We start from the raw sequence: 25,376 nt of genomic DNA on the forward strand, positions 1-25,376 counted from the left end.
CCCACGTCCTTCCAGATTATGTGGAAGATTTTCTGTAGAAGTTAGCAAAGCGAAATTGTAGAACACACAAGTCAAATTTGTGTAAAATGGAATCAAAATAGGGTTTTAATTTTGCCAGCCTTGATGTGTGTACAAAATTTGGTGAGTTTCTCGCTTGGAAAGTCAAGTCTTGATGAATAATAGCATTCTAGAGTCTTGTTTTTGATTTTAAGAGGGTTGTATTCATTTGTGGTGTACCTCAGGTGTCTGTACTAGGGCATCACTCATTCTAACTTTACATCTTTAATTTATCTGCTAGTGTGGTTTGATATTTTTTGACGCACAATTGGATAAAATGCAGAGGCATTGTGAGGCTTTGTTAGAAAATTTAAGCTAAATTTGTACTCAACGCTAGCTCAAAAACCCGCCCCCTCTTTGGCTCATCTGCATATTGTGCGTGTCGAGATGTTGACGTGAATTAGATGCAGTATTACTCCTAAGGCGTTTTTGGCACATTTGAATAGAAAACCTCTATTTGGAGAGAATAAAGCCTCTATTCATTATAACCATTGATATCCTTTGAATTAGTCATGGAGGTTATTTTCCACAAAACCTTGTGTCGAGCTGAAGCTTGTGCTAAGAAATAAATGTTTTGGATACAAATTGTGGTTGTTGGGCCTTGGTGAACTCTGACGAACCAAAATCATCCTTGCTTGAATAGTTTCATTGGAGTAGCAATTTTATTATTCATTGAATGATGGTCACCCATAATATCATTTCTTATATACGAGATAAAAGTCGGATTGAATTTTGCCTGATTTAAATTATACTAGGTCACTCGGTGACTTGCGGTCAAACTGGTTATTCCATTAATTGTGTACTCAGCTCCAACTGAAATACTCAACTGGTTTTACCTGTGAACCAAAGTCGACTTGAAGAAAAAAAAATGTATTGTGTGATGTAGTTTACGCAGCTGTTAGTCTTTCTGAGGAAAAAAAAAAAAATCACCCCAAAAAGCTGGCTTCCAACCTGCTCCTTCCATTCAGCTCCATCCCCCCCGAGGGAATGGCCGCCGATGAAGAGCAGACCCCTGCCCATGTCTGCCTCTATATCAGATAGTCGCTACCGGAGCTCTGTGATGCTGATTTATTGTCGCTATGTGTTATTCATGCAGCTCCGCAATGCCTTGAATTAGATTTCCCAAAAGGAAGTCCTTAATTGGCTAGAAAAGGCCTCTTCGTTCTCCAATCGGCTCTTCAAAGTTCTGTCATAGGTACGATTAACAAAAACAAGTTGTGAAGTCAAAAGTTCTTTTTTTTTTGGAGTGTTTGGAAAATTGCTGCTAGCTACAAGCTAACGTTCGTTGTGGAAATGTTTATTGGGAAGTAATACTTTAGTGGAAGCATTTTTTTGGATATTTTGAACTTAGTTGTGGATATTTTTAATGGGATATCAAGTAACAAGATTATTTCTTTGTTTATTGAAATCCCTGTGCTTATTTGTGGAGGCGGTGTTGGTAGGCAGTGATCTTTGCTTCGGGGCAGAGGGAATTAGCCACGGAATGACTCACAGCTCGGACCGTCGAGCAGGTTACCAAAGTTTGCCCTCATCTGAATAAATCGTCCAAAACAACTCAATCGTCATCATTCCGATCGCAATCGACGGGGACCTTCGTCGCCACCATTTTCTGCATTTAAGAAACTTGATTGATTCTGCTGCCTCATTCATACTTTTTTTTTTCTTTCTTTCTAAATAACTGTCCTTCAACTGATGCTTCAATGTCGTTCGATTTTTTTTTCCCTCAGCTTGTGGCAGATACAAAAATCCCACCGAGGGACTTCCGGTTCACCTTCAAACTTATTCCAATGTTTGAATATTTTAAAAGACGTGGCAAAAAAATGAAGTGGCGAATACTAATGCACTGCATATTTAAAATTGGAAGAAGTCTGCGGATGTTCTCCAACTCTCGTTTTCAGCCTGTTAGACGTCTGTCAGGCAATGATTGATGAGTCTCTTAAATATTTACAGTATGTGTGCGCATGGACGATACGCCGCTGAGTAATGTGTGTGACAGATGAAAGTCTTTCGTTTACCACCTTCACTGCCGCTATCGCTTGGGGGCAGGTCGGGAAATAAATGTATTTCCAAAAGGATGCATAAAAAATTAAAAAAACCCAATGCTATCGTTAGCCAGGTTTTTTTTTCCCCTTTCCTCTGGAGACATCAAGCTCCCAATTCTAGCAGACTTGTCAATCACTCTGGATGTTTTCTCCCATTCTTGGTCTTGTTTGGAGGCCACTGACACTTTGACAAGAGGTCCTCACGGAATTACACCCCGAAGGTCACGGTGGCAGTCCGCTCAGACGGAACATTCAGCATTCCTTGACACAAGACTTGTTTTTCCCTCACAGTGACATCTGACACTGAAGCTTTGAGTTAAGACCAACTCTTTCAGATTGAATACCAGCTGGGCTGTATTAGTCACACTGGCCACTAGTTGGCGCCAAATTATGACAGCCATTTTCTCTATGGGATTACTGCAAGGTTTCAGTATCGGCCTACTCTTTATTTTGGCAATTTTTTTTTTTTTTATAAATATCGCAAATTATTTTTTTTAAATCCATCTGTTTAATGTAGAGATAACTATGTACTCATTTTCTTAATAGCTAAATTTAGCTGTGATGGCTTTTAATCAGATGCTCTTTGTAATTCGGAAATCACTGTAATTAGTCATTTTTTCATAACATGGCCCCTTTCAAACATACTTAATTAGAGTTATTAATTACCCTGTCGTGCCGCCCATTATTAAAAAATAAGCTGAAAATGTCAATGCACTGCGCTTCGAAACAAAATGTAATTTAAAAACACATTCAGTGGAGACTTTCTGCGGCGACTCTGTCATAGCTCTCCGCGGCCTCAAAGGCGTCGAGCGAAAACAGTTAAATGGGCCAGAAGCATCCAAACACATTTGTGCCGCTCGTCTTCCCTGACGTGATTCCCGTCGCAACCTCCTAATGAAGCGTAGCATCTCGTTTCAATACGCCTCCTTTTCCCTCCGAGGTCCAAAACGCGCAGGACGACGACCACGACCGCTGCGTATGCTCAATTCCAGAAGTGGAGCACATAACCTAAAAATAGAAATAATTTTTGACTTTCTCTCCCGTGTTGTACAACTTGAAACTTTTCTATATTATGCATGGCTAGCTAATAAATAGTGCTGCATATTTTTGTGTCCCTAATGGCGAAGCTAATGTGTTTGTTTTGGAAAGGCAAGTGATGAATGGAGATGAGTGGAGCTGCAAACTGCATTTTTAAATCAGGGGTCCCTCCTGCTGTGTTAATTTCGTCCTCTTTTTATCGGCGGGTATTTTTCAGCACCGTTACTCAGATAATCTTTGATTCTTGAGATTTTTGCAAGGGTGTTTTACTACAAATTGTCTGCAGTCATATTAGCAAGGCCTTTAAACATCACCCATGTGGTTTATTGCATAGCACTCGGATGATGAAATCGGAGGCGCCGGTGTGTATTTGTGTGACATCATAATGGAGCACTGCCGGCCAGTAAACTTGTCATTTATCACCCGTTTGGGTGCTTTAGCCACTCGTACCGGCAGCACATCCTCAATGTCAATGCAGGGCAGATCCTGTCATTGTCCAAAGCTCTCAAGCCCACACACAATGAGGAGCTTAAAAAAAAAAAAAAATGGAGTCGGCTCGGGAAAGTACGTCGCACTCGCCGCCTCATTAGCGCCGTGCAAACATTGACGCAATGTTGGAAAGACTAAAACAAACTTTTACTCGAGACTTCCTGGAAATTGCAAAGAAAAATAAGGTCAAAATGTTTTTCAAGCCTGAAGCGCTGGGCGGGGAAATCACTGTTTATTAAGATACTTCCAACTAATTAATCACCTTTTGGACAATTTCCTACAATGGAATCGGCTCAAATGAGTCCTAATTGTAACCACTTGAATTTTTTTTTGTGCACTTGATTTATGTACCCTTGAAGTGTTTGCTGGCTCCGGTCATGTGTTTAGTATGAATTTAGACCTTTCATTTGGTTGGGTCTTTGAAAGGGCGAGGACCTTTGTGTCTTTGAAGTAGCTAGCATATCAACTGTGGCACAGCAGAAGCGGTTAGCAAGCAGTTGCTAGCTAGCTTGTGCTACGTAGCGAGCTTTTGTGGTTTCATCGGTGAGTGTTGCTTAATGTGTGTGTGTTAATGTGACTTTAGCGTGATATTTAATCATATTCGGTGATGTTTGCAAGTAAGATTGGACTTACGGCTAAATTTAGAAGGAATTGTGTGTGATGTATCTTTTCTCTGCTATTCTGTTATAGTTTATTTATTGTTGCCAGGAAGTGAATAAAGGAGCAAGGACGCATGATGGCCAGGTTTTTACGGCCACATCATCTCACGTGGTATGTACATGTCTTTAAAGTTGGACAATTTTGAAATTCGCTATGAAAAAAGGGAATTTGAGGATGGCTAAAACTGCAGTCACCCATTTCCTGATCTTTAAGAGCAATTTTCAGTCATTCAAATTAAAATTTTCAATCATTCAAATTAAAATTTTCTATGTACTTGAGAAATGCCTGATATTTGCCATTTTTTTCCCCCGCTATGTAAACTTTGGCTTTGATTCAAATCTTAGACACACACGCAATTGCACATTTTGTCCTGTGAGGACCTTTCAGAACACTGTGAAATGTTTTTGAATGTGAATGCGCTGTCGACGTGTCGTCTATTAGCATGCCAGGCTGTCAGTCGCCATGCCGACTGCCTCTTTTCCCTTCCTAAAAGCTCCACACGGACACACAAATAAACACGCACGCACAATATTTTGATGAGGCGTTGCTGGAAGTACTCTAATCTCATCCCAGCGCTGTTTGAGAAAATCTATGGCGCTGGACATGAAAGTAGGGGGGCTTATTTAAAGCTATAGATGGTCTCGTCGAGATGTTACCATGGCAACAAGATGTCCTGAAACCTCTCAGGGGTCTGGTTGGGTAAGTGGGCGGGCGGGCGTTGAGGGCTACTCTGTCTTACGGCATCATAATGCCAAGTAGTGGCGGCTCAGGCTGTTGTTTTCCGATACGGACCGCCCGACCCGCCCACCTTCCCTTGGCGCTCCCAAAACAAAACGCAAATGCGGAGACAATCAAGAAGGCTCATCAGCGCTGAAGAATTGTCACGGCGCTTCTCAGCGGCGCGACAATTAAGTGGCACTTTACAGCGTTAACCCAAGGTGACAAGGCTGCAAAAAAGAAAGAGCAGAGGAGACGACACCAAGCAGAGTGGTATTAAAAGATTTGAAAGGAGCAATAAAATAGCACCCCAGGGTAGGAACATTATTGATTCTTAGCAATAGCTTCTGAAACAAACTTCAGCGCCTCTTATTGGTTCCTCGGTAAACCTGTATTTCGACTATCTTGCAAGAATCGTGTGCTCAATCTTAATTTAAAACAAATTTGAGCCGTTTTCCTAAATCTTCCCATCAATAAATGTTTGATTAGAAATTTGGTTAAAATGTCAAAAATAGTTAAGCGTCCGTATCGACCACGACCTCCAGATGACAGACCGGCCTTTCGTAATTATTGTATTTGTCTTCATTTGTTATTCCACCAGCACTGCCGCCAATGGGATTAAGTGTTAGCGGTCGCTAATGCCCGATTTACATGAATGAATTAGAATTAAGAACGTAATCCTCTGCCTCTCCTTTCACTTTGCATCATCCATCTCGCTCAACATAAAAGCCACGTTCCAGCCGCTAATTAACACTCATTGCTTATATTCAACGAACGGCTTCATTCATCGGATATTCGGAGCCCGGACGGTGTGTCTCGGAGCTTCCGAATCTGCATGTTCATCCCACGGGGCTTCTTTTTCCTCCACCATTTGTCATTTGTCATCAAGCAGAGCGACGGAGCGTGTGAAGTGTTTACGGCGTGAGACGAGCTTTAACGCCTGTCTGGGTGTTTCCCCCTCATTTGTTGTCAAGTTGACGCAGACGTCGTTGAGTCTCCACAGATAGATACACCAGACGGGAAGCGATGGTGCCATGACAGCAATATGCAAGCGGTGAATCTTAATCGGCAGTGCTTAGCAAATTTATGAGACTAGCTGCAATCATCACGATGCAGCTTTAATACTTTTCATTTCTGTGAGCTTACCTAAGATTTTTTTTCCTTGGGGGTGGTCGTGGAGGATTTTTCAGAGGGTCCGATTTTACAAACTTTAAATCTTCAAAAAATGCTGTCAAAATTCATATGTGCCCTATAGGGAAGAGGGAGGGGAGTGCCCCTGCCGTCCCCCCCGTTAGCGCTGCCAGTGCTTTTGATTTACCTAATCATCAGACTGCAAATTGTGCATCTTGCCTTTCTGAACTTCTGGCGACTAATTTCTTTCAGTTTTCTCAAGTTGATTAGGAGAATAAGAAAATTTGAAAGTGCTGCTCACTTGAGGGTTTTTCTCATCATTAATAATTAGAAGTACTCCACAATTTGACAAGCATCCTTTTCAAAATGAGACACCGGAGTGTTTTATTATCGGCTTTTTGTACGCTTTGATATTTTAACGGCGCAAACTTAAAGCTGCAATCATAGAGCGTTAAGGCTGTATTTTATATATCGTAAACCCCCTAATCAAATAGTTTATGTATCCTAAAAAGCTTCTCAGCGCTTTTCTCACGTGAAACCCGATCAAGAGAAGATGTCAGCAGCGAACCAAATGTGTCAGCACCGTATGCTCGCTGGAATTCAATGACAGCTCAAGCCGGCTTGGAATTCAGCACGTTGACTCAATGAAGTGTGTGTGTGTGTGTATTTGCATACATTGCCTCGAGTTATGAACATGCCGGCGGAGAGTCGGCACATTTTCACGCGCGGAGGAATAGAGCTCTTAAAGTAACCACGCGGACAAAAGGTAAACAACATGGCTGCTTCCTGTCCGGGGTTTATTTAGCAGCGGCATATGTGTGTCTGGACGGATGTTCGAACGTCAAGAAGATATGTCTGAACGTGCACACGGAAATATTTTCAGATCTGGCAACTTTATAGGATTCATTATTCTACCTACTGTACTTGTTCTAAACCAACACACACATACACACACAAGGTGGCGGAATGGGAATGACCTTGTCTCTCGCCACGCCGCTCCGCCTCGCTGCACTTCAAACGCATTTCGTGTGGAAAAACCTTTAAATAGAGCCGGCCTTTGACTCGGAGAACACCCACTACCAGATAACTTAAAACAACAATGTCTGCCGCACATCCGGGTTTCTGTCTAAAGGAAGGACAACATCGATATCTCATTGAGGGCCATCCCCAATGGCCAAAGATAATCCGATATTCAGTAATAGGATGTAGATGTTGCTCTTTAGAGTCCTCCAATTGAGGTACCAGTCACAGTCGCAACTGTCAAGTGATGGATGTTCTTGCGAAATTGTGTGTGACAACAGGTGCAGCATTGCAATGCCAGATCATGTGTTCTGCATGTGTGTTTGCATGACATGGGACGGGGGGATGGCTATTTTGTGTCACGCAAAAGTCGGCCCCAAGTGTTTATGTAACCCCCTCAGCATTTACCTCCTGACTTTGGTAAATACCACTCGCATTTGGATGGAAGGTCAAACGCGAGGGTGAGATGACGCCAGCGACATGGCGGCTCCTCGGTGGCGGGGATTCTTAGAAAGAGGGGGAGCGGCCCCTTAAAGCCGGTTTGTTACACAAAACCTAGTCTGGATGTCTATCATAAGATGTTTCAAGAAAAGTGGAAGTCTCAAAAGTCTTTACGACTTGTTTTTTGTACTCATTCATCACTTTAATACTTGTTTGGAGCCAATTCTAATGCACCTAGCTAAGTTAGCACTGCTAACGCTAAAAGCTAACGCTACAACTCAGAAGTTGTAACTTGAAAGTCAATAAATGCCTTTGTGACTAAGATGTCACAGCATTGCCTTATTATTTTTTATTTATTTTGGTATCACCAAGTTTTTTTTTTAGACTTTGATGTATTAACAATAGTGGTCGGCCATTTTGTTTATCTCTCTTTGAATACCGTGGAGGCCCAGTCCTGCTCGAGCCAGTATTTTGTGCTGAGTCCACACAGGCTATACACTGTCGAGGACAGTGGGGTGTGGGTGGGCCTTTTATCATCCCATTTGTGTTCAGACTGTTTGACTTGTCATCGCGTTGAGGCTACGAGCGAACTTTGCTAACCTCTCCCTCTTGTTATTTTTCTTTGGTTTTAGTCATAACCAGAGGAGCACGACCTTTCGTCATCCCGTGACCGGGCAAGTTTCTTCAGAGAACATTGATTTTCTCCCTCAAGAACAGTGAGTGATGCTTTGTTGCTTCTTTTTCTGCTGAGTCAGACAGCTCTTTTAAATACATTTTGCATAATTTTTCTAGAATGTCTGCAGCGGAGGTTTTTTTTTTTGTCTGGCTGTGTCACTTTCATTTCTCCGCATGTTTCTCTAAATAAAGAGGCAAACTAGGAAATGTTGGTGGGTCAAGGACGAGCAGTTCCGTTGCTAGAGTGCTCTCATTACAGTACTCACAATCAGAAAGTCGTTAAAAGCGCTTTGTAGCTCTATGGAAATCCGTTTTGGTTATAAATAGAGGAACGATTGACTTTATAGTATTTCCTTATTGTATGAATTATTAATATAATATCATTATTCTAATATAATTTACTTATTATATAAGGAAACCCGTTTTGGTTATAAATAGAGGAACGATTGACTTTTTCGTATTTCCTTATTATATGAATTATTAATATAATATTATTATAATATAATTTACTTATTATATAAATGATGAAGTAATATATAAAATCTAAAATGCACCTTAAGGTTATTGTTGAATAGTTTGGTCACTGAGAGCTGAGGTAATATTAGTAAACAATTAGCATGATCTACAAATTAGCATAGCTTAGCATTGCACAATGACTGTCACCTCTATTTGAATTAAATTTCAATTGTTTGAAAAGGACTCTCCGGCGTTTCCAAAATAAGAAACCATGATAAGGTGCTCTCCACACTTATAAAGTCCTGACACTTGACACTCTTTTGCGATAACCTCTCTGACACCCGGGCCGGCTGCTGTCAAGCCTTCACTTGCAGTTTCCAGGCTGTCAGTTGACATAAAAAAATGTCTGCCTAAAAATACGTAAAAAAAAAAAAATATATATTTGAATATGATAGAAAGTAGAAAGCGGGCATTCTCAAGTGTCGCTCGTACGTGCACACAGAAAATGGCACCACTTTCGCCATCTCGATCAGAGCGGCTCGGACGACGGGCCTGCTTGACGCCCACGCCGCCGCCGCTAATAAGACCGATCCATCAGCAGACAGAGCGCGGGAACAATGTAACCTGCTGGCTCGTCTCACAAACACACAGGCACACACACACACACGACCACAAGAGGAGAAGAGACATGTTTAATGAAGCACAAGAGGGGATGGGGGGGTGAGGAGGGACAACCGAGCGAGGCAGAGATGGAACGACACATGGTAAACGTCAAATTTATCTTCTTGTTTTGAAATATAGCCAGTTGCTTTTGAATGGGAGTCATGTGACCAAGGCGGTTTTCGACATTTCATTCATTTTTGTCAGTGAGGAGAAGCGCTTCAAATTCCCAAGCAGCACGAATGGTTTTCAATAAACGCCATCCCAGCGGGAGTTTGGCTCTCGTCTCCCATCGCTGGTAACTTCAAAGCTCTTGCCTCATTCCCTTCTTGCAGATATTCAAATTCTACTCAGGTTGAATTTTCTATGTTGTAATGATGCCAGTTTGGAGAAGTGTCCAAAAATGTTCTCTGCACTTTGCAGGCTGCCGGGTCCTCGCGTCATGTCCTACCCTGGCGTCGAGCAGCTCTCCAATACCACCGTCAGCGAGGTCTCCACCATCACCACCTCTTCTGCCACGGACTCCGCCCCCAACGCCAAGGTCAGTGACACACAATTAATCCAGCCCCGACGTACTTGGCTTGAAGACTAAACTAGAGATGGGCAGCTTAAATACTGTAGGTTGGTTGGCCACCATTTTTTTATCGGCGCTATTGGGGTGAGATGTTAAAAAAGAATCATTTGGGTCGAATCCAAAAACGATTCTAATAACTGCTTTGTTTGTTTTTGTGCGTGAGCCGAGTGGATGCGATTTGCACACACACACGCACTATTGTCTTCTATTTTTTTGGCTCTTTTGTCTGTTTGGCCTCGCAGCCATCACAGCTGTTGCCAACGTGATTAAAAAGAAAAGAAAAAAAAAAGAGTAAAAACGCTGCAAGACTTTCCGCGTCATTTGAGTTGAAGAAATCAAAGCTAACTTTTCTTGTCGATCTGACAAGTCGTTCTATTTAACGTTTTGGTTGTCACGCTGTTTTGTTCGGTGTCTTGGCCTCACTTTTTTTTTCTCATTTAGACATCTTTGCAGGAATCTTTCCTAGTCCCTCACTTACATCTACTTATTCCACCTCTCGCTCAATATTTCGACTTTTTTTCTATTTGCCCAATTGCTCTTTTCTCTTTCTGCTGCTCTTTACGTTGCGTGACCGCTCAACAGGTGCTTCAGCTGTAAGATTGAAAATGTGCCACAGGGGTGAGATGGCTCAATGACGGGGCATTCATCAAAATGCCCCGCCACCATGCCCTCTGTTTGCCCCGTCTGTCGCCCCCCCCAAGTTCTCTGGCTCATCAGCCCTGCCATGAAACATCAAGGGAAATGTAGCTGCTTCATTGTGACAAGAGTTTCCGAGGAAAGATAACGCCCCCCCCCCCCTCTCGTGTGGCGCATTGCCATCGCAAAATGAATCTCATTCATTCCACCTCTGACAAAAAACATCAGAGGAAGCGCGTCGTCGCACATTCCACCTCGAGTCGTGTGTCACAATTGTCCTCCCTTGAGCTCTCATTTCCACCACCCCCCCCCTCGTTCAGATTTGGTGATGTTCTCGAGTAAGAAGCATCAAAGCTAGAAAGAGCCATTTAGGAATTCCTGCTGCGCCCTATTTCGTCTCGGCTTTTTTTTTTTTTTTGTAAGGATTAAAAAAAAAAGAATCACTTTGAAGACATCACAAGGGATGATTAGACAGCATTTTGCCAACAAATTGAGTTGACACCACGGAGGTTCAGGTTGGGAAGAAGTCACTGTCAATAATGCACTTTGATATTTGCTATTTTAAAATGATGGGTCAGAGATGAATTAGTTATTGACTTCATTTCCCTCTTCACTGCCTTCTTTGAAAAAGCATAAATGTAGTGTTTGTTATGAATGGGTAAACAGATGTAAATAAGCTGTTTTTCCTCTGCATCCCGCCCAGCAACATTTTTTTTTTGCACATCAACGTCTTCATATTTGTTTTTGATGCCAGACTAGACATTTGAGGTTTCAAAGTTTGCAGCGCGGGTTGCCTTCGCCACATAAAACGGACTTGAAAAACATACCTGAGCCGGCCTGTCCTCCCCAATCGAAGCAGGGGAAGGTTTTGGTTTAATTTTTGATGAACAGCTCAGGGCAAGTTTACTTCCGAGTCGTCACGTTTCAAAAGGTTCTCGCAAAAAAATTTGATGCTTGAAAGGCTCGCTGAAGAGAGTGCTAAAAATGCTAACGAATAGCAACCTCAATTATTCGCTCTTAAAACTTCTGACTTTTAACTTTTTGACTCCGAGAAAATCACTGTCTTCTGACCTGTTAGCATGTTAGCACATTAGCCCTTAGCTAAAAACAGCAAGGATGTATGAAAGATGCTTAGCATTCTCTCAATGTGTGTGTCTGTGTGTTACTTTGCATCATGCTTAGACAACCAATCGCCTCCAACTGAGCGACTTGTTGCTGTGCAAACCTCGTGTAGCGTCTCACTCAATCATACAATCGTAATAAGTGTGTGTCCCGTGCACGTTTGTGTGTGTACGTACAGCGCCCGAAGCTTCCTGCTGATATATCCGACCAGAAGATTGTGTAATGAGATTTGATGAATGTGTACACAGCGGATAAAGCCGGTTATTCCTGGTACAAGCACACGATGATCAAACAGTTTGTGATTTGCTGAATTGATTTATAAGCTGAACTGATGGGGATTCCAATGAATTGTGTTCTTGGCAGTGTATCGTATGAAAATGTCAAAAAATATGATAGCGTGTTGCTCCTTTCACCCTCGCTGAATTGAGGGTCCGACTTCAAGATGTGCTCGAGCGGAAAATGTTTGCGTCATTTCCCCGAATGGTACGACTTGACACACATTTGAGGTGATGCTTTCAGTTTTCAGAATCTTTCTCTTGTCGTAGTGTAGCCTTGCAGGTCGCATGAAAGCTCTTCAAACCTCCCACTCACTAATAGCCTATTGAGTTTTTCGGTCGCCGGTGGTCTAATGCATGTGGAGCTTATGTAACCAGAACAAGTCGGCCTTCCTGAAAAAGATCACGCTGATGTGTGGGTGAAGGTCCACGCTGGAAGACAAAGTGCTGCTGGGACTGTAGTCTGTTGCCAAATGTGTTTATTTGTGTCTTCAATTTGATTATATTGTATTTTCTAATTGATTTCAGTCCAGTTTATGCTAAACAAATTGCTGCAGCTTGTATGTTTTTGTCGTATTCCGGGTCAATTTGACCCGACCAATAAACTTGGACAGTATTTAGGTTACTTCAATTTGATTATATTAGATTTTCTAATCGAATTCAGTCCAGCTTATCCTAAGCACATTGCTGCAGCCTGTATGTATTTTTCTTATTCCGGGTCAATTTGACCCGACCAATAAACTTGCAGACGGTATTTAGGGTTACTTGCTCTTTGTAACTTGACGTTTTCTTTCAGGGTTCTCGGTCCGTCGGGGCCAGGGTGCACAGTTTCGGCAAGCGAGATCAAGCCATCAAGAGGAACCCCAATGTACCTGTCGTGGTCCGAGGATGGTTGTATAAACAGGTGTGTGTTCACGACTCCAAAAAAAACATTGAATAAGGACAAGCTATGTCTTAACTACTTGACTCGGCTAATCCTTTTTTTTTTCCTTTTCCAGGACAGTTCCGGGATGCGCCTTTGGAAGAGGAAGTGGTTCGTCTTGTCTGAATTCTGCCTCTTCTACTACAAAGGTAAAATAATCCTTTTGGTTGAATACTCACAACTAATTTATCCAAGCAACGTGCGCTTCGATGACGGCAGAAAAGTATCGGAAAGTCCAACGAACCGTTTAAAATGTCTCGCTAAGATGAAGAATTACACCGACATCCGCCTCCGTCTGCTCGGCGTGACTTTTCTGTCATTTTATCTTCATCACGTCAATCAAAACACTTTCAGAAACGCCTCCAGCTGGGAAATCAATTCTTCATCTCTTTTTTTTTTTTCTCCCCCCTCGCCCTTTTCGCTCATGACTTCAAAGATGTTTTCTTTTATGCACTCGACATGATGAAAAGCCGCCCCGCCATTCAATTTTGCTTAAGAGCTTCAAGAACATCTGAAGCCGTTTGACTCCAGTCTGGCCCATCATGCAAGTGTGAGAGGGCAGTGTTGTCTGACATTTCGGGAATGTCTCCTCCAAAGGTCCTTGTATTATTTTTAAACAATTACCTCCCCTTTCAGGCCGGCTTTATCAGCAGATGGGCACAGGTTCTTCTGCATCTTTATACTGTACATTTTATGATGTAATAGTACTTTCTCTCTCACAAATACTTAGTCTGTGTTATTTATAGAAAGTCATTAAGATGCTGGCTTATTTGGGAATTGTTGATTTTCACATTGCTGTTAGATTATTGGCTCAGTTTAATTAATTAACCTCAAAGGTGGAACACAATTTTTCTAATTGAAATTTAAAAACGTGTCTTTTTTTAACATCTTTTTTCCTTCCCTCAGCGCCGCTTGAGGTTCATTCTGCTTTTGTCCTAACAATTAGCCAATGATACATATTTTTATCATCTCCTCCCTCCCTCCCTCCCTCCCCACACACAGACAGCAGAGAGGAGGCGGTCCTGGGCAGCATTCCGCTTCCCAGCTATGTCATTTCACCCGTGGGACCTGAAGACCACATCAGCCGCAAGTATGCCTTCAAGGTACGTTGGCCTCTTCCTCGCTTTAACTTCGTTAACTTACGCAGAAACTGAGCGATTTTAATGCACTAATTAACAATGAATTTGGAATGCATCCCTCGTAATAAATACGGTTGAGATCTGGCTTTTATAAAAAAAAAATAATCGTAAATAATAATAAATAATAGTAAATATTAGTAAATAATATAAATAATATAAATAATAGTAAATAATAAAAAATAATTGTAAATATTAGTAAATAATATAAATAATATAAATAATAATAAATAATAAAAATACTGATGATGAAGCGTTGAAACCTTAAGTATGACATATAAAAAATAATAAAAATACTGATGATGGAGAAGAGTCAAAACCTTAAGTCTGACATAAGTTTGGCATAATTTCTGATTGTCACATTGCTAAAAGAGGAGATGAACACATCTTGTACTGTCGACAGTATGATCACTTATCTGTTTATCGCCGGTGTTTGTTGTTTTGCTAAATGAGCTCATGAGTCATCAAGAGCAGACGTTTCATCTGGTGGATAGATAAATACTTTATTCAGCCCCGTGAGGGAAATTAGATGCTCACAGCAGTAATATCTACAATTTAAAAAAAAAGGGCAATCAACAAGTAGAGTCACGTTGAAGGGACTCATGAAAAAGTAACATCTAATTTAAGAAGGCAGAAATGAAGACAGATTTCAACTCATTCACTACAAGAATAGACGTCATACTTTTAAATCAAGTTTATTTGATCGCAATGGCAAGCAGATTCCATCGTAAATACACAGGACGTTGTAACGTAGTAAGCGAACAAGCCTTCCGGCGTGATTTGGCAAAGAGCACCTGCTGTAGTCAAATTTGTTCCGGCTGTCAAAGGAGGTTTTAATATTGACGCTGCTGTGGAGTGGATTTCCCTTTGGCACAACTCCGCCACTGGACTTAGCGGGGATGCAAGCACATTATGCACTCGCTCGCATTCTATAATAGGAGGAAAACATTCCGGATTAGAATAATCTTGTGGCTTTGCATACTGCTGTTCGACCAAAAAAAAATGACAAAAGACTTTGCTGATGCCACTACGAATGAATGTCTAAGTCATATTTTAATTATTGCCGTTACGTTTATTGTCGGCATGCCGTCGTGGGAGCTGCTGGCGGCCACGCTGGATCACGTTTGGGGATTCTGCGCCTCCGGTTATAAATAAAACGTGTCTGTCGTATTTTTGGACGTGGCGCTGAAGGGAAAACATGCACAGCCGTCATTAGAGGCATCTCAAACAGCCGAGCTCAATTGAAGAACTTATTATGGTCTCATTAATATTTAATCATGTCATTTGGAATTATCTAGGTGATAATGGAGAAAAGGTGAACATAAAATTGTCAACTTGTCTTGATGAGTAACTTTAATATTATTTTTCTTAATTAATTAATAAAATAAATACATGACAAAAAATTTCAGGACCAGTAGTCTGTGAGGGCTGATAAATTGGTGTATGATGATTGTGAAAATTTAAACCTCCACCCTCCACCTCTCTTTCCGTTTGTTGGCTGCCCGACCGGGACACACCCCTGCGAGTGTGTCGCATTGACAGTCCTCGCGTAAAATAGGTACTCACTCGCCCCCCTCTTTACTGGATGTGGGATTAAACTGTACATCGCACATTGTCATCTGTCTCTGCATGATGGTGAGCAACTTGTTGTCGTGTCAATTTGCTTTTTCTCTTCGTATTTTTACATTTGTGGCTTTTCATGGGGTTTCTTGTTCAAGTCGAGACTAACTTTTTCTGCATGCAGTCCGCCGATGATGTGGTCCCCAACGTTATTTAGGCCAGGAACCGGATCATGGTGCTAAATTTCAGGGGCCGTGGACTAGTGGAATAATGGCTCTGAGAAGAAAGAAAGGAAAAAAAAAAAGATGTATACCGAAGAGTGTCTTTGAAAGGTTTATATTCCTCCTTACACGATTAACGCATTTTTACAAATGGAGAGCACTGAGTCTTATTCCATTAAAGCAGCAGACTTGAAAGGGAGACACCCAAAGGCTATTCTCCATTTGGATACTTTTTTTTTTTTCCACTCTAAAATCAATCCTCAGTTTGGGAGAATGCATGTTTATCAGGAGGAGCTGTGCGGGCGCTCAGGCTTATCTTTACGAGCACAATGCTGTCTTTAAATAGCGCGCGACGACACGCCAGACTGATGTGTGCGTGGAAAAAGGACAGGAAGGAAGCGATGAATGGAAAGTAAAGCAAGGCGAGTGAAAGGAAACCAGGCGGGAGCGCGATTAGCCGCTAAAAAAGTGTGACATCATCCAATGATCTTGTGAATTTCACATATAAAAAATTCTTTTTAAGATTGGATGATTTTTTTGGGAGGAGGTTTAAAAATTTTTTAAAAATCTGATATTTAAAGAGTTTACTTGTAACGTGGCTCAATTAGCCAGATTAGCGGGTTAGTATTAGCAACAGACGTTCGGGGCACTTAAGAGCATCTTGCCTGTTATTACTCTTCATGTCCAGTTGGGGGCGTTCAAGCACTTATGCTCGCTAAGATAGGGGAACTGCGCTTATGTTTGAAGCCAGCTAGCTCAAGCCAGGTATAAAGTTTGTCGAGAGTATTCAGTCTGGCCTGAACATGAACCCAGTTTGCTCTCCCGTGGGTGTGAATGCTTGTTTCGATGTCCGTACATCTCTGGCCTCATAAAGCTACCAGGAAATATGAATATTTTTTAGTGAAAGCAGATAAACAATACCCCTCTTCTCCCACAATAGCCACATTTCACGGACAAGAAAACAAATAGCCACCTCTTACTTTGCTGCAGTTATTACGCTAGCGCGTAGCCACCCACGCGGACACTAAAAGCACTCTGATGAACTCCCTTAGGTGCTCTTCAGAGATTCGCATTCAGTGCTATTGAGCAAGAAAAAAATGACAATAATTGATATCATGGCCCACGTCGCAGTACTTTTGTGCTAGTGATGTATTTGTGTTGTATTTTGTCTTCACATTGCTGTAGGGATGGACACCTGTTGGAATAATTATGCAAAATAATCACTGACGTGTTTCTAAACCAATATACACAAACATTTGGGCTTTTGTTTGTTTCGTTCCTTCGCTGTCATTGGTCAAAAGCTGTCTTTGTTAGTCGTGACTGGCTGCCGCCGTTGTCTTTGTCCTCGTTTCTCAATGTACTTAGCCTTGTCTGCGATCAGGTTGCTTCGTGAAAACCTTTGCTGTGCTCTTTGTCCCCCCCCGCAGGCCGTCCACCCGAGCGGGCGCTCGCACGTTTACAAACGCAGCTCTGTGATTGGCTCTCAGGCGGAGCACACGGGCATGCGGACGTACTTCTTCAGCGCTGACACGCAAGAGGACATGAACGCCTGGCTGAGGGCCATGAACCAAGCCGCTAATATGAGAGGCCCCGTCAACACAGGCGGCAGGTCGGGAACACGTATTCATTCATTCATTTATTCATTCTTGAACTTGGTTTGACTTTTGGGTCCAGCCATACTCCTGATTGTCCTTTGTGGCTGACCTGACCTTCACTTGACCCTCCCATGTCCCTTCTGAACAAAAGCAATGGAGCTTTAAATTGCCCGTTAAGTGAGTTCCCAAACAGTCAGGTCAGGCCAAATTAAATTCAAAGTTGACTTGGCAGCTTTCCGAGGAACTCAAGCACACAACATCAGCTCTCCTCACACGCAGTTGGGAACTGTGGGCATCTTAAAAATCCTCAGTGAAGCATTCAGATGCTGCATTTGGACCTGGGGGTTTAAGTCATGGACTGTTTTTTTTTTTGTCATGCTTCAAGTTAGGTTTTCAAGTCAGGGTTGGATTCCAAATTAAGGTTTCAACACGGGAGTTGGGTTTTCAATTTTGCCTCTGGACTCTCCACAGAGCATCTGAGCAGTCGACTCACTTCCAGATGATGCATCATCAGACCGTCACGCACAGCAACAACCACGTCAACAACCACAAGGCTCCAGAACCCCAGAGACACACCGTCCACGAGGTCCTTCTGGAGCCCATACATCACGACATGGACGACCGCTTCAGCTTCCACAAAGACTCTCCCGTCACCACGGAGATGGACACCCATGCCTCCCTCCCCGCCAACCTCACAGCCACCGCTTTCCTAGCGTCGGACCACGTGTCTACGTCGGCGCCCGTCTCCAGGGTGCCGTCTCGTGCGCCTTCGCGGTCCGCCTCCACGCTGCCCCCAGGTGTCAGCACCAGGAACGGTCTGGTGGAGGTGCACAGCCCTATCTTGGAGCCTAATGGGATCGCGGCGGGAACGTACCAGAGGGCGCCGGAAGCCCCCCAGGAAATGAGGAGACGGAATACTCTGGAACAAGTCGAGCAGTGGGTCAAGGTGCAGAAAGGGTAGGCTAATTTGTCAACAGCAAATCCGCTATAATGTAAACAATGTCGAGTCAAAGTCGTGACACTTGTGTGTATTTTGTTACAGTCCTCCATCCCGAGACAATACCCTCCCCCGCCGAACGCCGCCCACCCAGCCCAAGTTCGGCACCCTGGAAGCATACCAGACCTTGCCAAAGACCCCCCGCAATAGCCCCCCAACGGCACGTCACAGCGAGTACAAATACGCCCAGGACCGCATGAGCCACTTCCGCCTCACCCCCGATCTGGCCGGCCCGGGTTCCAACACCATCCTGCAGCTGTACGAGTGGCAGCAGCGCCAGCAGTACCGCCACGGCAGCCCCACGGCCCCCATCTACACGCCGGCCCCGGACTATCCCTTCGGGGCCCGCCCGCCGTCCACACTTCCTCCAGCCGCCAAGCACAACGGGCCGCCGCGATGCGTGTCCGTACCGCCTTCGCCCGCCGACATCCCGCCTCCGGGGCCTCCGCCGGGTAGCAGCAGGACCTTGTCGCCCGCCCGCCGCCCGCACACCCCGATCGACCGCGTGACAGTAAGACCCTCGACCGATGCGTCGGCAATGGACACAGTGTTTGCCATTTCACCTCGCAGGACCAAGTCTCAAGTCTTCAAGGTAAAACCCACCTCCTCTTAAATTTGTGTTTTAAATCCTGGTTGCATCACGATCGACTTTGTGTGCTGTAGGCGTCCACCATGGAGAGGCGCTCTTTGCCTCCATCCAACTATATCACACACACGGTCAGTGCGCCCAGCCTCCACGGAAAAACGGTAAGTCTGACTCAAGTCAAATATCCTTTTGAAAAATGAGATGAATTTATCATGACTCTGTGTTATTAACTGTCACGTAATACTAATCCTCTAACTTTCAGCTAAGGTTGGATTTAAGGCTAGGTTATGGCTTCAAGGGTTTGAGGCTTGGGTTTCAATTGAAGGTTTTAATCCTTGTAATCCAATTTATTTGTATAGCACTTTATATCATACAACAACTCAAAGGACTTTACGGTTTATAAAAAAAAAAAAATTTGCAGATTAAACTCCATCTATAAAGCCTGACAAAACATATAACGCTCTGGTGTGTGTGTGGTGAAAATGACGACGACGGACAGCCCGATGAGCTCACCCTGCTCCTCATTCAGCTGCGCCGCCATCAGGCCAAGATGGCGGCCGCCCGCCAGCGCACGCTGGAGCAGCTGCAGCACCACGGCCTGTTGACCGCCGACCCCTTCCTCACCGCCGTCCCCAGTCCTACGTTAAACCACCTCAGTCTGTTGAGCCAAACGCAGGTGGGCGGTCCACCATCATCGCGAGGCCCTGGTAGAGGTTGCCCCTATGCGAGAAGCCAATGTTTGCTAGCTCAGTGTTTAGTGGCAGCCTTTACCTCCAAATCCTCATCAATCATCTTGGGACAGGCTCACGTTTACAAAGAGGAAGCAGCGTGCCGTGTTGGTTGGTCGGCTTACGTGTGCTGCTTGTTTTTGGCATGTGGCATGTAGCTTTTCCTTGGCTTCTATTTGCTTTGGTTGCTTTGCTGACTGTGGAAGTGACATTGGTCGGCTGACGATGTTTTCATTGTTATTAGCGTTGTGCCCGCGGTAGTGGTGACGCTTGTGCAGATAAATGGGCTGAGTTGTTTTTGAATTATTTTTCTCGTCCATGCAAATATCACTTGATTTGTGTGTGAGTGCTGAGACGTGCATTTCTCTCATAGTTGCTTAATGGATCCCAACATAATTGAAGTCATTTGGGAGATGTCTGCCATCTAGTGGTGAAAGGTGGTACTACACTAAAACCTGTGAATTACTTTATTTAGCATGACGACGTCGTCTCAGCATTCACACACAATTTATCTGATAGCGATAATAGTGAAATAAAAATATCGCTTGGTTGCAGGTGGATGACACATACAAGCAGCTGAAGCAAGACCTGGATTATCTGGACCTGAAGGTCAGAACCTTTTTTTTTTTCCTGATTTTCTTAACAACACTGACACATGTGAGCCCACCGTTTCTCCAGCCCTCTTTTTAACTTGCAAGGCCTCCCTCCCCCCACTCACCAATAATCACGGCGATAACGTTAATCCGAGTCTTTTAAGCAGAGGCGGCCGGCCGCCAACATGTGACTGCCGCTCTTTTCTTGACTCGCAGATCAGAGCTCTAGAGCCCCTGATCCTCGCAGTTCACAGTTTGCTACTGCACTGCACTGCTGGGCCTCTCAGGCCTCTATTGACCGTAAGCTCTTGTGTGTGCGCATTCACTTCCATATACAGCGTGCTCGTGCATGTGAAGGCGACTGTTCAATTGAATTTTGAACAGCGTCACGTGTCCCACCCCCCCCCCCCCCTCCCACCCCCACTCATTGTCACGCACACGTACACACACGGCGTCGTCGCAAAGTGGGCATGAGACGGCTCGGCAGTGCATGCGTGGTGGCGGAAATGACGCCAGTTGCTTGGAGCGCCATCTTCCTTTCCGATGTGTCATCATAACACCCCGATTGAGAAGTTGCCGGTGGTGGCACGATCGATTTTTCATTGTGAAGGATTTTCTTTCAAAGTAACTGAAACAAGTAAAAGGTAAATGTTTTGATACTCCGCGATTTTTCTGAGCCGCCATCAAACAAATGCCCCACCCTCACGGTATTAGCGCGCTATGCTAGCACAGGAGAACCCTGCCGCTCATTTAGTTGAAAATCGAACGCCCCACTTGAGTCGTTGGGATTTTGGCGGCCGCGTCCACTTGTGCAGGGCTTTTAAGTGTCCATTGTGGTCTCCATGGCAACCGCTGTTATTTGTTGTTGTCATGCACGCCAAGTTGCATCACAGCATCGCAGTCTGTGTTCAATCTGCATTGTTTCGGCAACATTCGAAGTTCCAAAATGTGAGAAAAGGATGATTGATCTTCTTTGCAGGTGGCCGGGAGTCAAACGCTGAAGCCCGTCAAGGTGGCAGAGAGTGACGTGGATGTGAGTACAACTTTTTATTCACCTTATACGACTTTTAATTCTCATAACAACTTGAGGTTTGTAAAATCCAAATGCGTCACCGTGGATCAAATAAAATTATTATTTTTAAAAAGGCAGAATCAATTATTCATCTGGTGACCAGTTCAAGTTCCGACACGGAGGAGTACTTTGTTCCCGGCACGACATAATTACATGAATGTTCACGCTTGATAAAGTGAAGCAACCTTTGCACCGACATAATCGCACTTTGATTAATGAGACGCATTTCCTCTCTGACAGTAATTCAAGGTGTCAGCTAGACACATCCACTTTGTGTAACGACCTCAATATCGGTCCCGGTGATTATCCGTTTTTACATTTGATGCGGAACACAGCAAAGGCGGGCGATCGCCGCCGTGGTAACGCAGCATTCAGCCGTTAGATAATTGAAAGACTCCAACCTAAAGCTGCTTTTCTATGGTTGGCAAAGTACCAACTCAAAAGCGCTTTACTGCCCCCTGCAGGTGAAGCTGAGTCGGTTGTGCGAGCAAGACAAGATCCTGAAGGACTTGGAAGTGCGGATCAGCTCGTTGAAGAAGGATAAGGTGAAGGAGTGTTGAGCAGCCATAAAAGTGTGCGATTGTAAATAACACATGACAACCCTTAGGACAAGTTGGAGAGCGTGCTGGATGTGTCCCACCAGCAGATGGAGCTGTTTCACGAGCAGCCGGCCCACGCCCAAAAGATCGCCTACCAGCAGAGACTCCTGCAGGAGGACTTGGTGTCCATAAGGGCCCAGATATCCCGACTCTCTACGGTACAAAGAAGTGCTTGATGGGATTTTTGGTCCTCCCCACTCACCAACCTTGCTTTGTGGAAAACAATTTTTTTTTTTTTTTCAAGAATGTGTTGCTGTGATATGCCGCAGGAAATGACACACGCCTGGGAGGACTACGGCTGGCTGGAGAATTCAGTGGAGCAGTTGAGGACGGCGCTACAGGCCCGCATGAACCACAGCGCCACCCCTCAGGTGAGGTCCGGTACTGCATCAGGACGGGGCAGAATTTAGACCCGTGCGTGTGCGCAGCAAGAAAAAGGCGAGATGAAGCGCGAGCTGTGGAGGATCGAGGACGTGATGGCTGGACTGAGCGGGAGCAAAGCCAACTACAAAGTTACCATCGACTCTGTGCAAAATCCGGGTTGGTTGGCTGGACTCGCCCTTAAAATCGTTTTTTGTTTTTTTTAATTGAACCATTTGATGGAATTTCTTTAACTTGCTCGCAGAGAGGAAGTTAGTGCCTTCCGTGTCGGAGCCCAGCGTGCCTTCTTCCACCGCCGACGTCCAGCCGCCTCCCCGTAGTTCCGTCCCGAGCGTCTTCTCGCAAACATTGCCTCATAACTTTGTGCCAAAGTGGGTAAGTGAAGCGTTGCCTAGTCGGGTCTGAAAGGTCAGCGGCATGAAAAGCGCTTTTACATAATTGCTTATTTTTACATTAATAATTTAAAATGTTGACATTCCCAAATGGTGTCATCTCACGCGTGAACATCCGCTATCAACAATCGTGGTTTCCCCCAAGGCGGAGGACGGCGCTCCCCCCCGACCGCCGCTCCCCCGCCAGTACGACTACGAGGAGACGCCGCCCGCCGTGCCGCCGCTGCCCAAGGAGGCGTCGGCAGCCATCCGCCACATGTCGGTGCGAGGCCTCAAGCGACAGTCTGACGAGAGGAAGAGGGACCGGGAGGGCACACACTATGTCCTCAATGGAGACTGTAAGGTACGGTCACATCCAGCCCACACTATGTCCTCAATGGAGACTGTAAGGTACGGTCGCATCCACACAATTCCACAGTGCATTCCGAAATTTGAATATTTGATATTTTTTCGTGCTTGCAGACTGACTTGCGTTCATACCTGAGCGAACCCGAGCTGCTGGCAATTACTCACCAAAACACAAATGCAGACAACCACCACCTTGATCATAAAGGTATTGTTATGTAACACTCGTTTGTGTTATTAGCAGCTTGGTCATGTTTATTTATTTTAATCACGTGTTAGCAGGTCTTTCGGGCACGTCATGGCAGATGGCCAACAAGTCGGATGCCCTTTCGTCCTTCGTCACGCTGAGGAGACGCCCCGGTACCGCCGTGGACAGGGTGAGGGGTCACGCCTACTGAATTTGTCATCATTTCCAAAACAATATTAATTTTTTTCCCCCCGTTGTGTGTCCCCCGGCAGGAGCGACCCAAGAGTGCCTTGGACTGTTTGTCCTCCGAGTACACGGGCGGCACGCTTCCTCCCCAACGCGGCGGCCGAATGAGCGCCGAGGAGCAGCTGGAGCGCATGAAGCGCCACCAGAGGGCGCTGGTGCGCGAGCGCAAGCGCAACCTCAGCCAGGGCGAGCGCTCGAGTGCCCCGCCGCCCGCCTCCGTACGTTACCTCCACCCGTCGGCGGCGACGGCCTCCACCCTTGCGCTTTCCCGCAGAAGCCAGCCGCATAGTAACCTAGCAGGGACGCTAACGCGCTAAGCCGCATGAGCTAACGAGCTACCAGCTAGCTTGGTCAATGCTTTAAGAACAACGGAAATGGGAGAGCCTTGTTGGACCTCGTTGACCGGACGTTGAATGTGAACCACAGAGAAGCTAAGGCGTTTATTTATCTACTGAGGGATATTTTCAGTATATAGCTGTACAGTATACAGGAATATATTTTGTAGCGATTCGTTCTATAGATCTAGAGGCCATAGTTGGTAAGTTTTCAGGTTGGACAGGGAATGTTGGTGGCTAAAGATGGTTTCCCACACCTTGTTCTTTTCATCAAAATCTAAGTGCCTTGTTTCACACCATCCGATTTTGCCTTGGTCCCAAATGTTTTACTATTTTAGCCATCACTTTTGTTTGATCTTTGAAAACCGCATAGGTTTTCGATAATACGGCACTTCTGTTGAGCAAATTTTTATTTTTACTGAGTGATGCTAATTACGCTAACGATGACATCATGCTTAAAAATTGCACTTTTCGTCCATTAAGTTCATTACAATCACAACAAAGTGATCAATATTTGATCACCTTCCAGGACGTCGAACCTTACATTTTATTTATCTTATTTATTCCACGAACGTACCGGTACTTTAATGCCATTTCTTTTTTTTTTAAAGGATTTAACTGAGCTCGCGGTCTTCTGTTGTTTACCAGCCAAGCTGGTTTGAAGCTATGCTGAAATAGTCGTGATTGAAGAAATGCAATAATACAAACGATATATATTGTATATAAGAATAGTTTTAACAAGGGAGCAAATGACTGATGGGAACCAAAAACGGAAACAAGGTGAAACGGACTCAAGACGACGCAGCTAACTCTATCCCGCTGGGATGAACGGAAATTATAGCATTTTTGTGTGTTTAAAAAAAAGTACATGAGATGTCAACACAGGCCAAAAACGCCACCCCCGTCTTCAATTGTGTTAAACTCGCTACTTTAGCATCCATGTTGAGAGGCTGCCTTTATATATATATATATAAAAAAAAAGAAATTATAAAAATTACATCACTGAAGATAAAATATCAGAAGTCATAATGAATAGACAACACAAGGAACAAGTTGTTTTAAATGTTATGAATGAATGAATATTGATTTCGAACATGATTTAAAAAGATTTAAAAGTTAATAAATCCCTGACATGCTTTTTATTTTTTTTAACTGGGGATGGGGGGGTGGCGTTTAGGTCAAGTAGATGCCTAACTGTATGCCACCAAGAAGCAACTCTTGTAGACATTTGCACTCCACAATAAAGAGTGTTTGCTTCCCAGGCCCGCCGTTTTCTTCGTCTATGGCCCGCATCGGGTCTGCATGCTTTTTCTTTCTCTCCTTTTGTCACTTCTTCTTCCCCGAACGCAAGCACGGAAGTGGCCAGCTGCTGCCGGCTGCACCCGGAGGACGCATTGCATGGCTTTGGATGATTACTCACACAAGTACTACACACACTACACACACACTGGATGTAATAGAAGATTTTAATCTTGTGCCTGCCTAATG

At 44.3% G+C, this 25,376-nt stretch overlaps 1 protein-coding gene across 11 annotated transcripts in view; it reads left to right on the forward strand.

The window, feature by feature from the left end:
- The window catches only part of LOC148396936 (pleckstrin homology domain-containing family A member 7-like), a 37,199-nt gene that overhangs the window by 10,578 nt on the left and 1,245 nt on the right, over positions 1-25,376 (forward strand). For 2 of the 11 annotated variants that reach the window (XM_088378418.1, XM_088378421.1), the window contains 21 exons: positions 8,228-8,311; positions 9,810-9,927; positions 12,790-12,897; positions 12,992-13,064; positions 13,918-14,018; positions 17,260-17,441; positions 17,899-18,384; positions 18,470-19,016; positions 19,088-19,171; positions 19,510-19,686; positions 20,294-20,347; positions 21,311-21,364; positions 21,868-21,948; positions 22,011-22,160; positions 22,272-22,373; positions 22,431-22,542; positions 22,628-22,758; positions 22,921-23,118; positions 23,238-23,328; positions 23,400-23,497; positions 23,580-23,771. In XM_088378418.1, coding sequence (XP_088234544.1) covers positions 8,228-8,311; positions 9,810-9,927; positions 12,790-12,897; positions 12,992-13,064; positions 13,918-14,018; positions 17,260-17,441; positions 17,899-18,384; positions 18,470-19,016; positions 19,088-19,171; positions 19,510-19,686; positions 20,294-20,347; positions 21,311-21,364; positions 21,868-21,948; positions 22,011-22,160; positions 22,272-22,373; positions 22,431-22,542; positions 22,628-22,758; positions 22,921-23,118; positions 23,238-23,328; positions 23,400-23,497; positions 23,580-23,771 — 3,223 coding nt within the window. Of the gene's footprint in view, positions 1-4,327; positions 4,398-8,227; positions 8,312-9,464; positions 9,685-9,809; positions 9,928-12,789; positions 12,898-12,991; positions 13,065-13,917; positions 14,019-14,112; positions 15,687-17,259; positions 17,442-17,898; positions 18,385-18,469; positions 19,017-19,087; positions 19,172-19,509; positions 19,687-20,293; positions 20,348-21,310; positions 21,365-21,867; positions 21,949-22,010; positions 22,161-22,271; positions 22,374-22,430; positions 22,543-22,627; positions 22,759-22,920; positions 23,166-23,237; positions 23,329-23,399; positions 23,498-23,579; positions 23,772-25,376 lie in introns of those variants that run through there. The other 9 variants (XM_088378423.1, XM_088378420.1, XM_088378419.1 and 6 more) reach the window with 9 other exon arrangements.

This window comes from Syngnathus floridae, chromosome 6, assembly GCF_059516105.1.
Source record: "Syngnathus floridae isolate MCC-2025c chromosome 6, RoL_Sflo_1.0, whole genome shotgun sequence".
Classification (NCBI taxonomy): Eukaryota; Metazoa; Chordata; class Actinopteri; order Syngnathiformes; family Syngnathidae; genus Syngnathus; species Syngnathus floridae.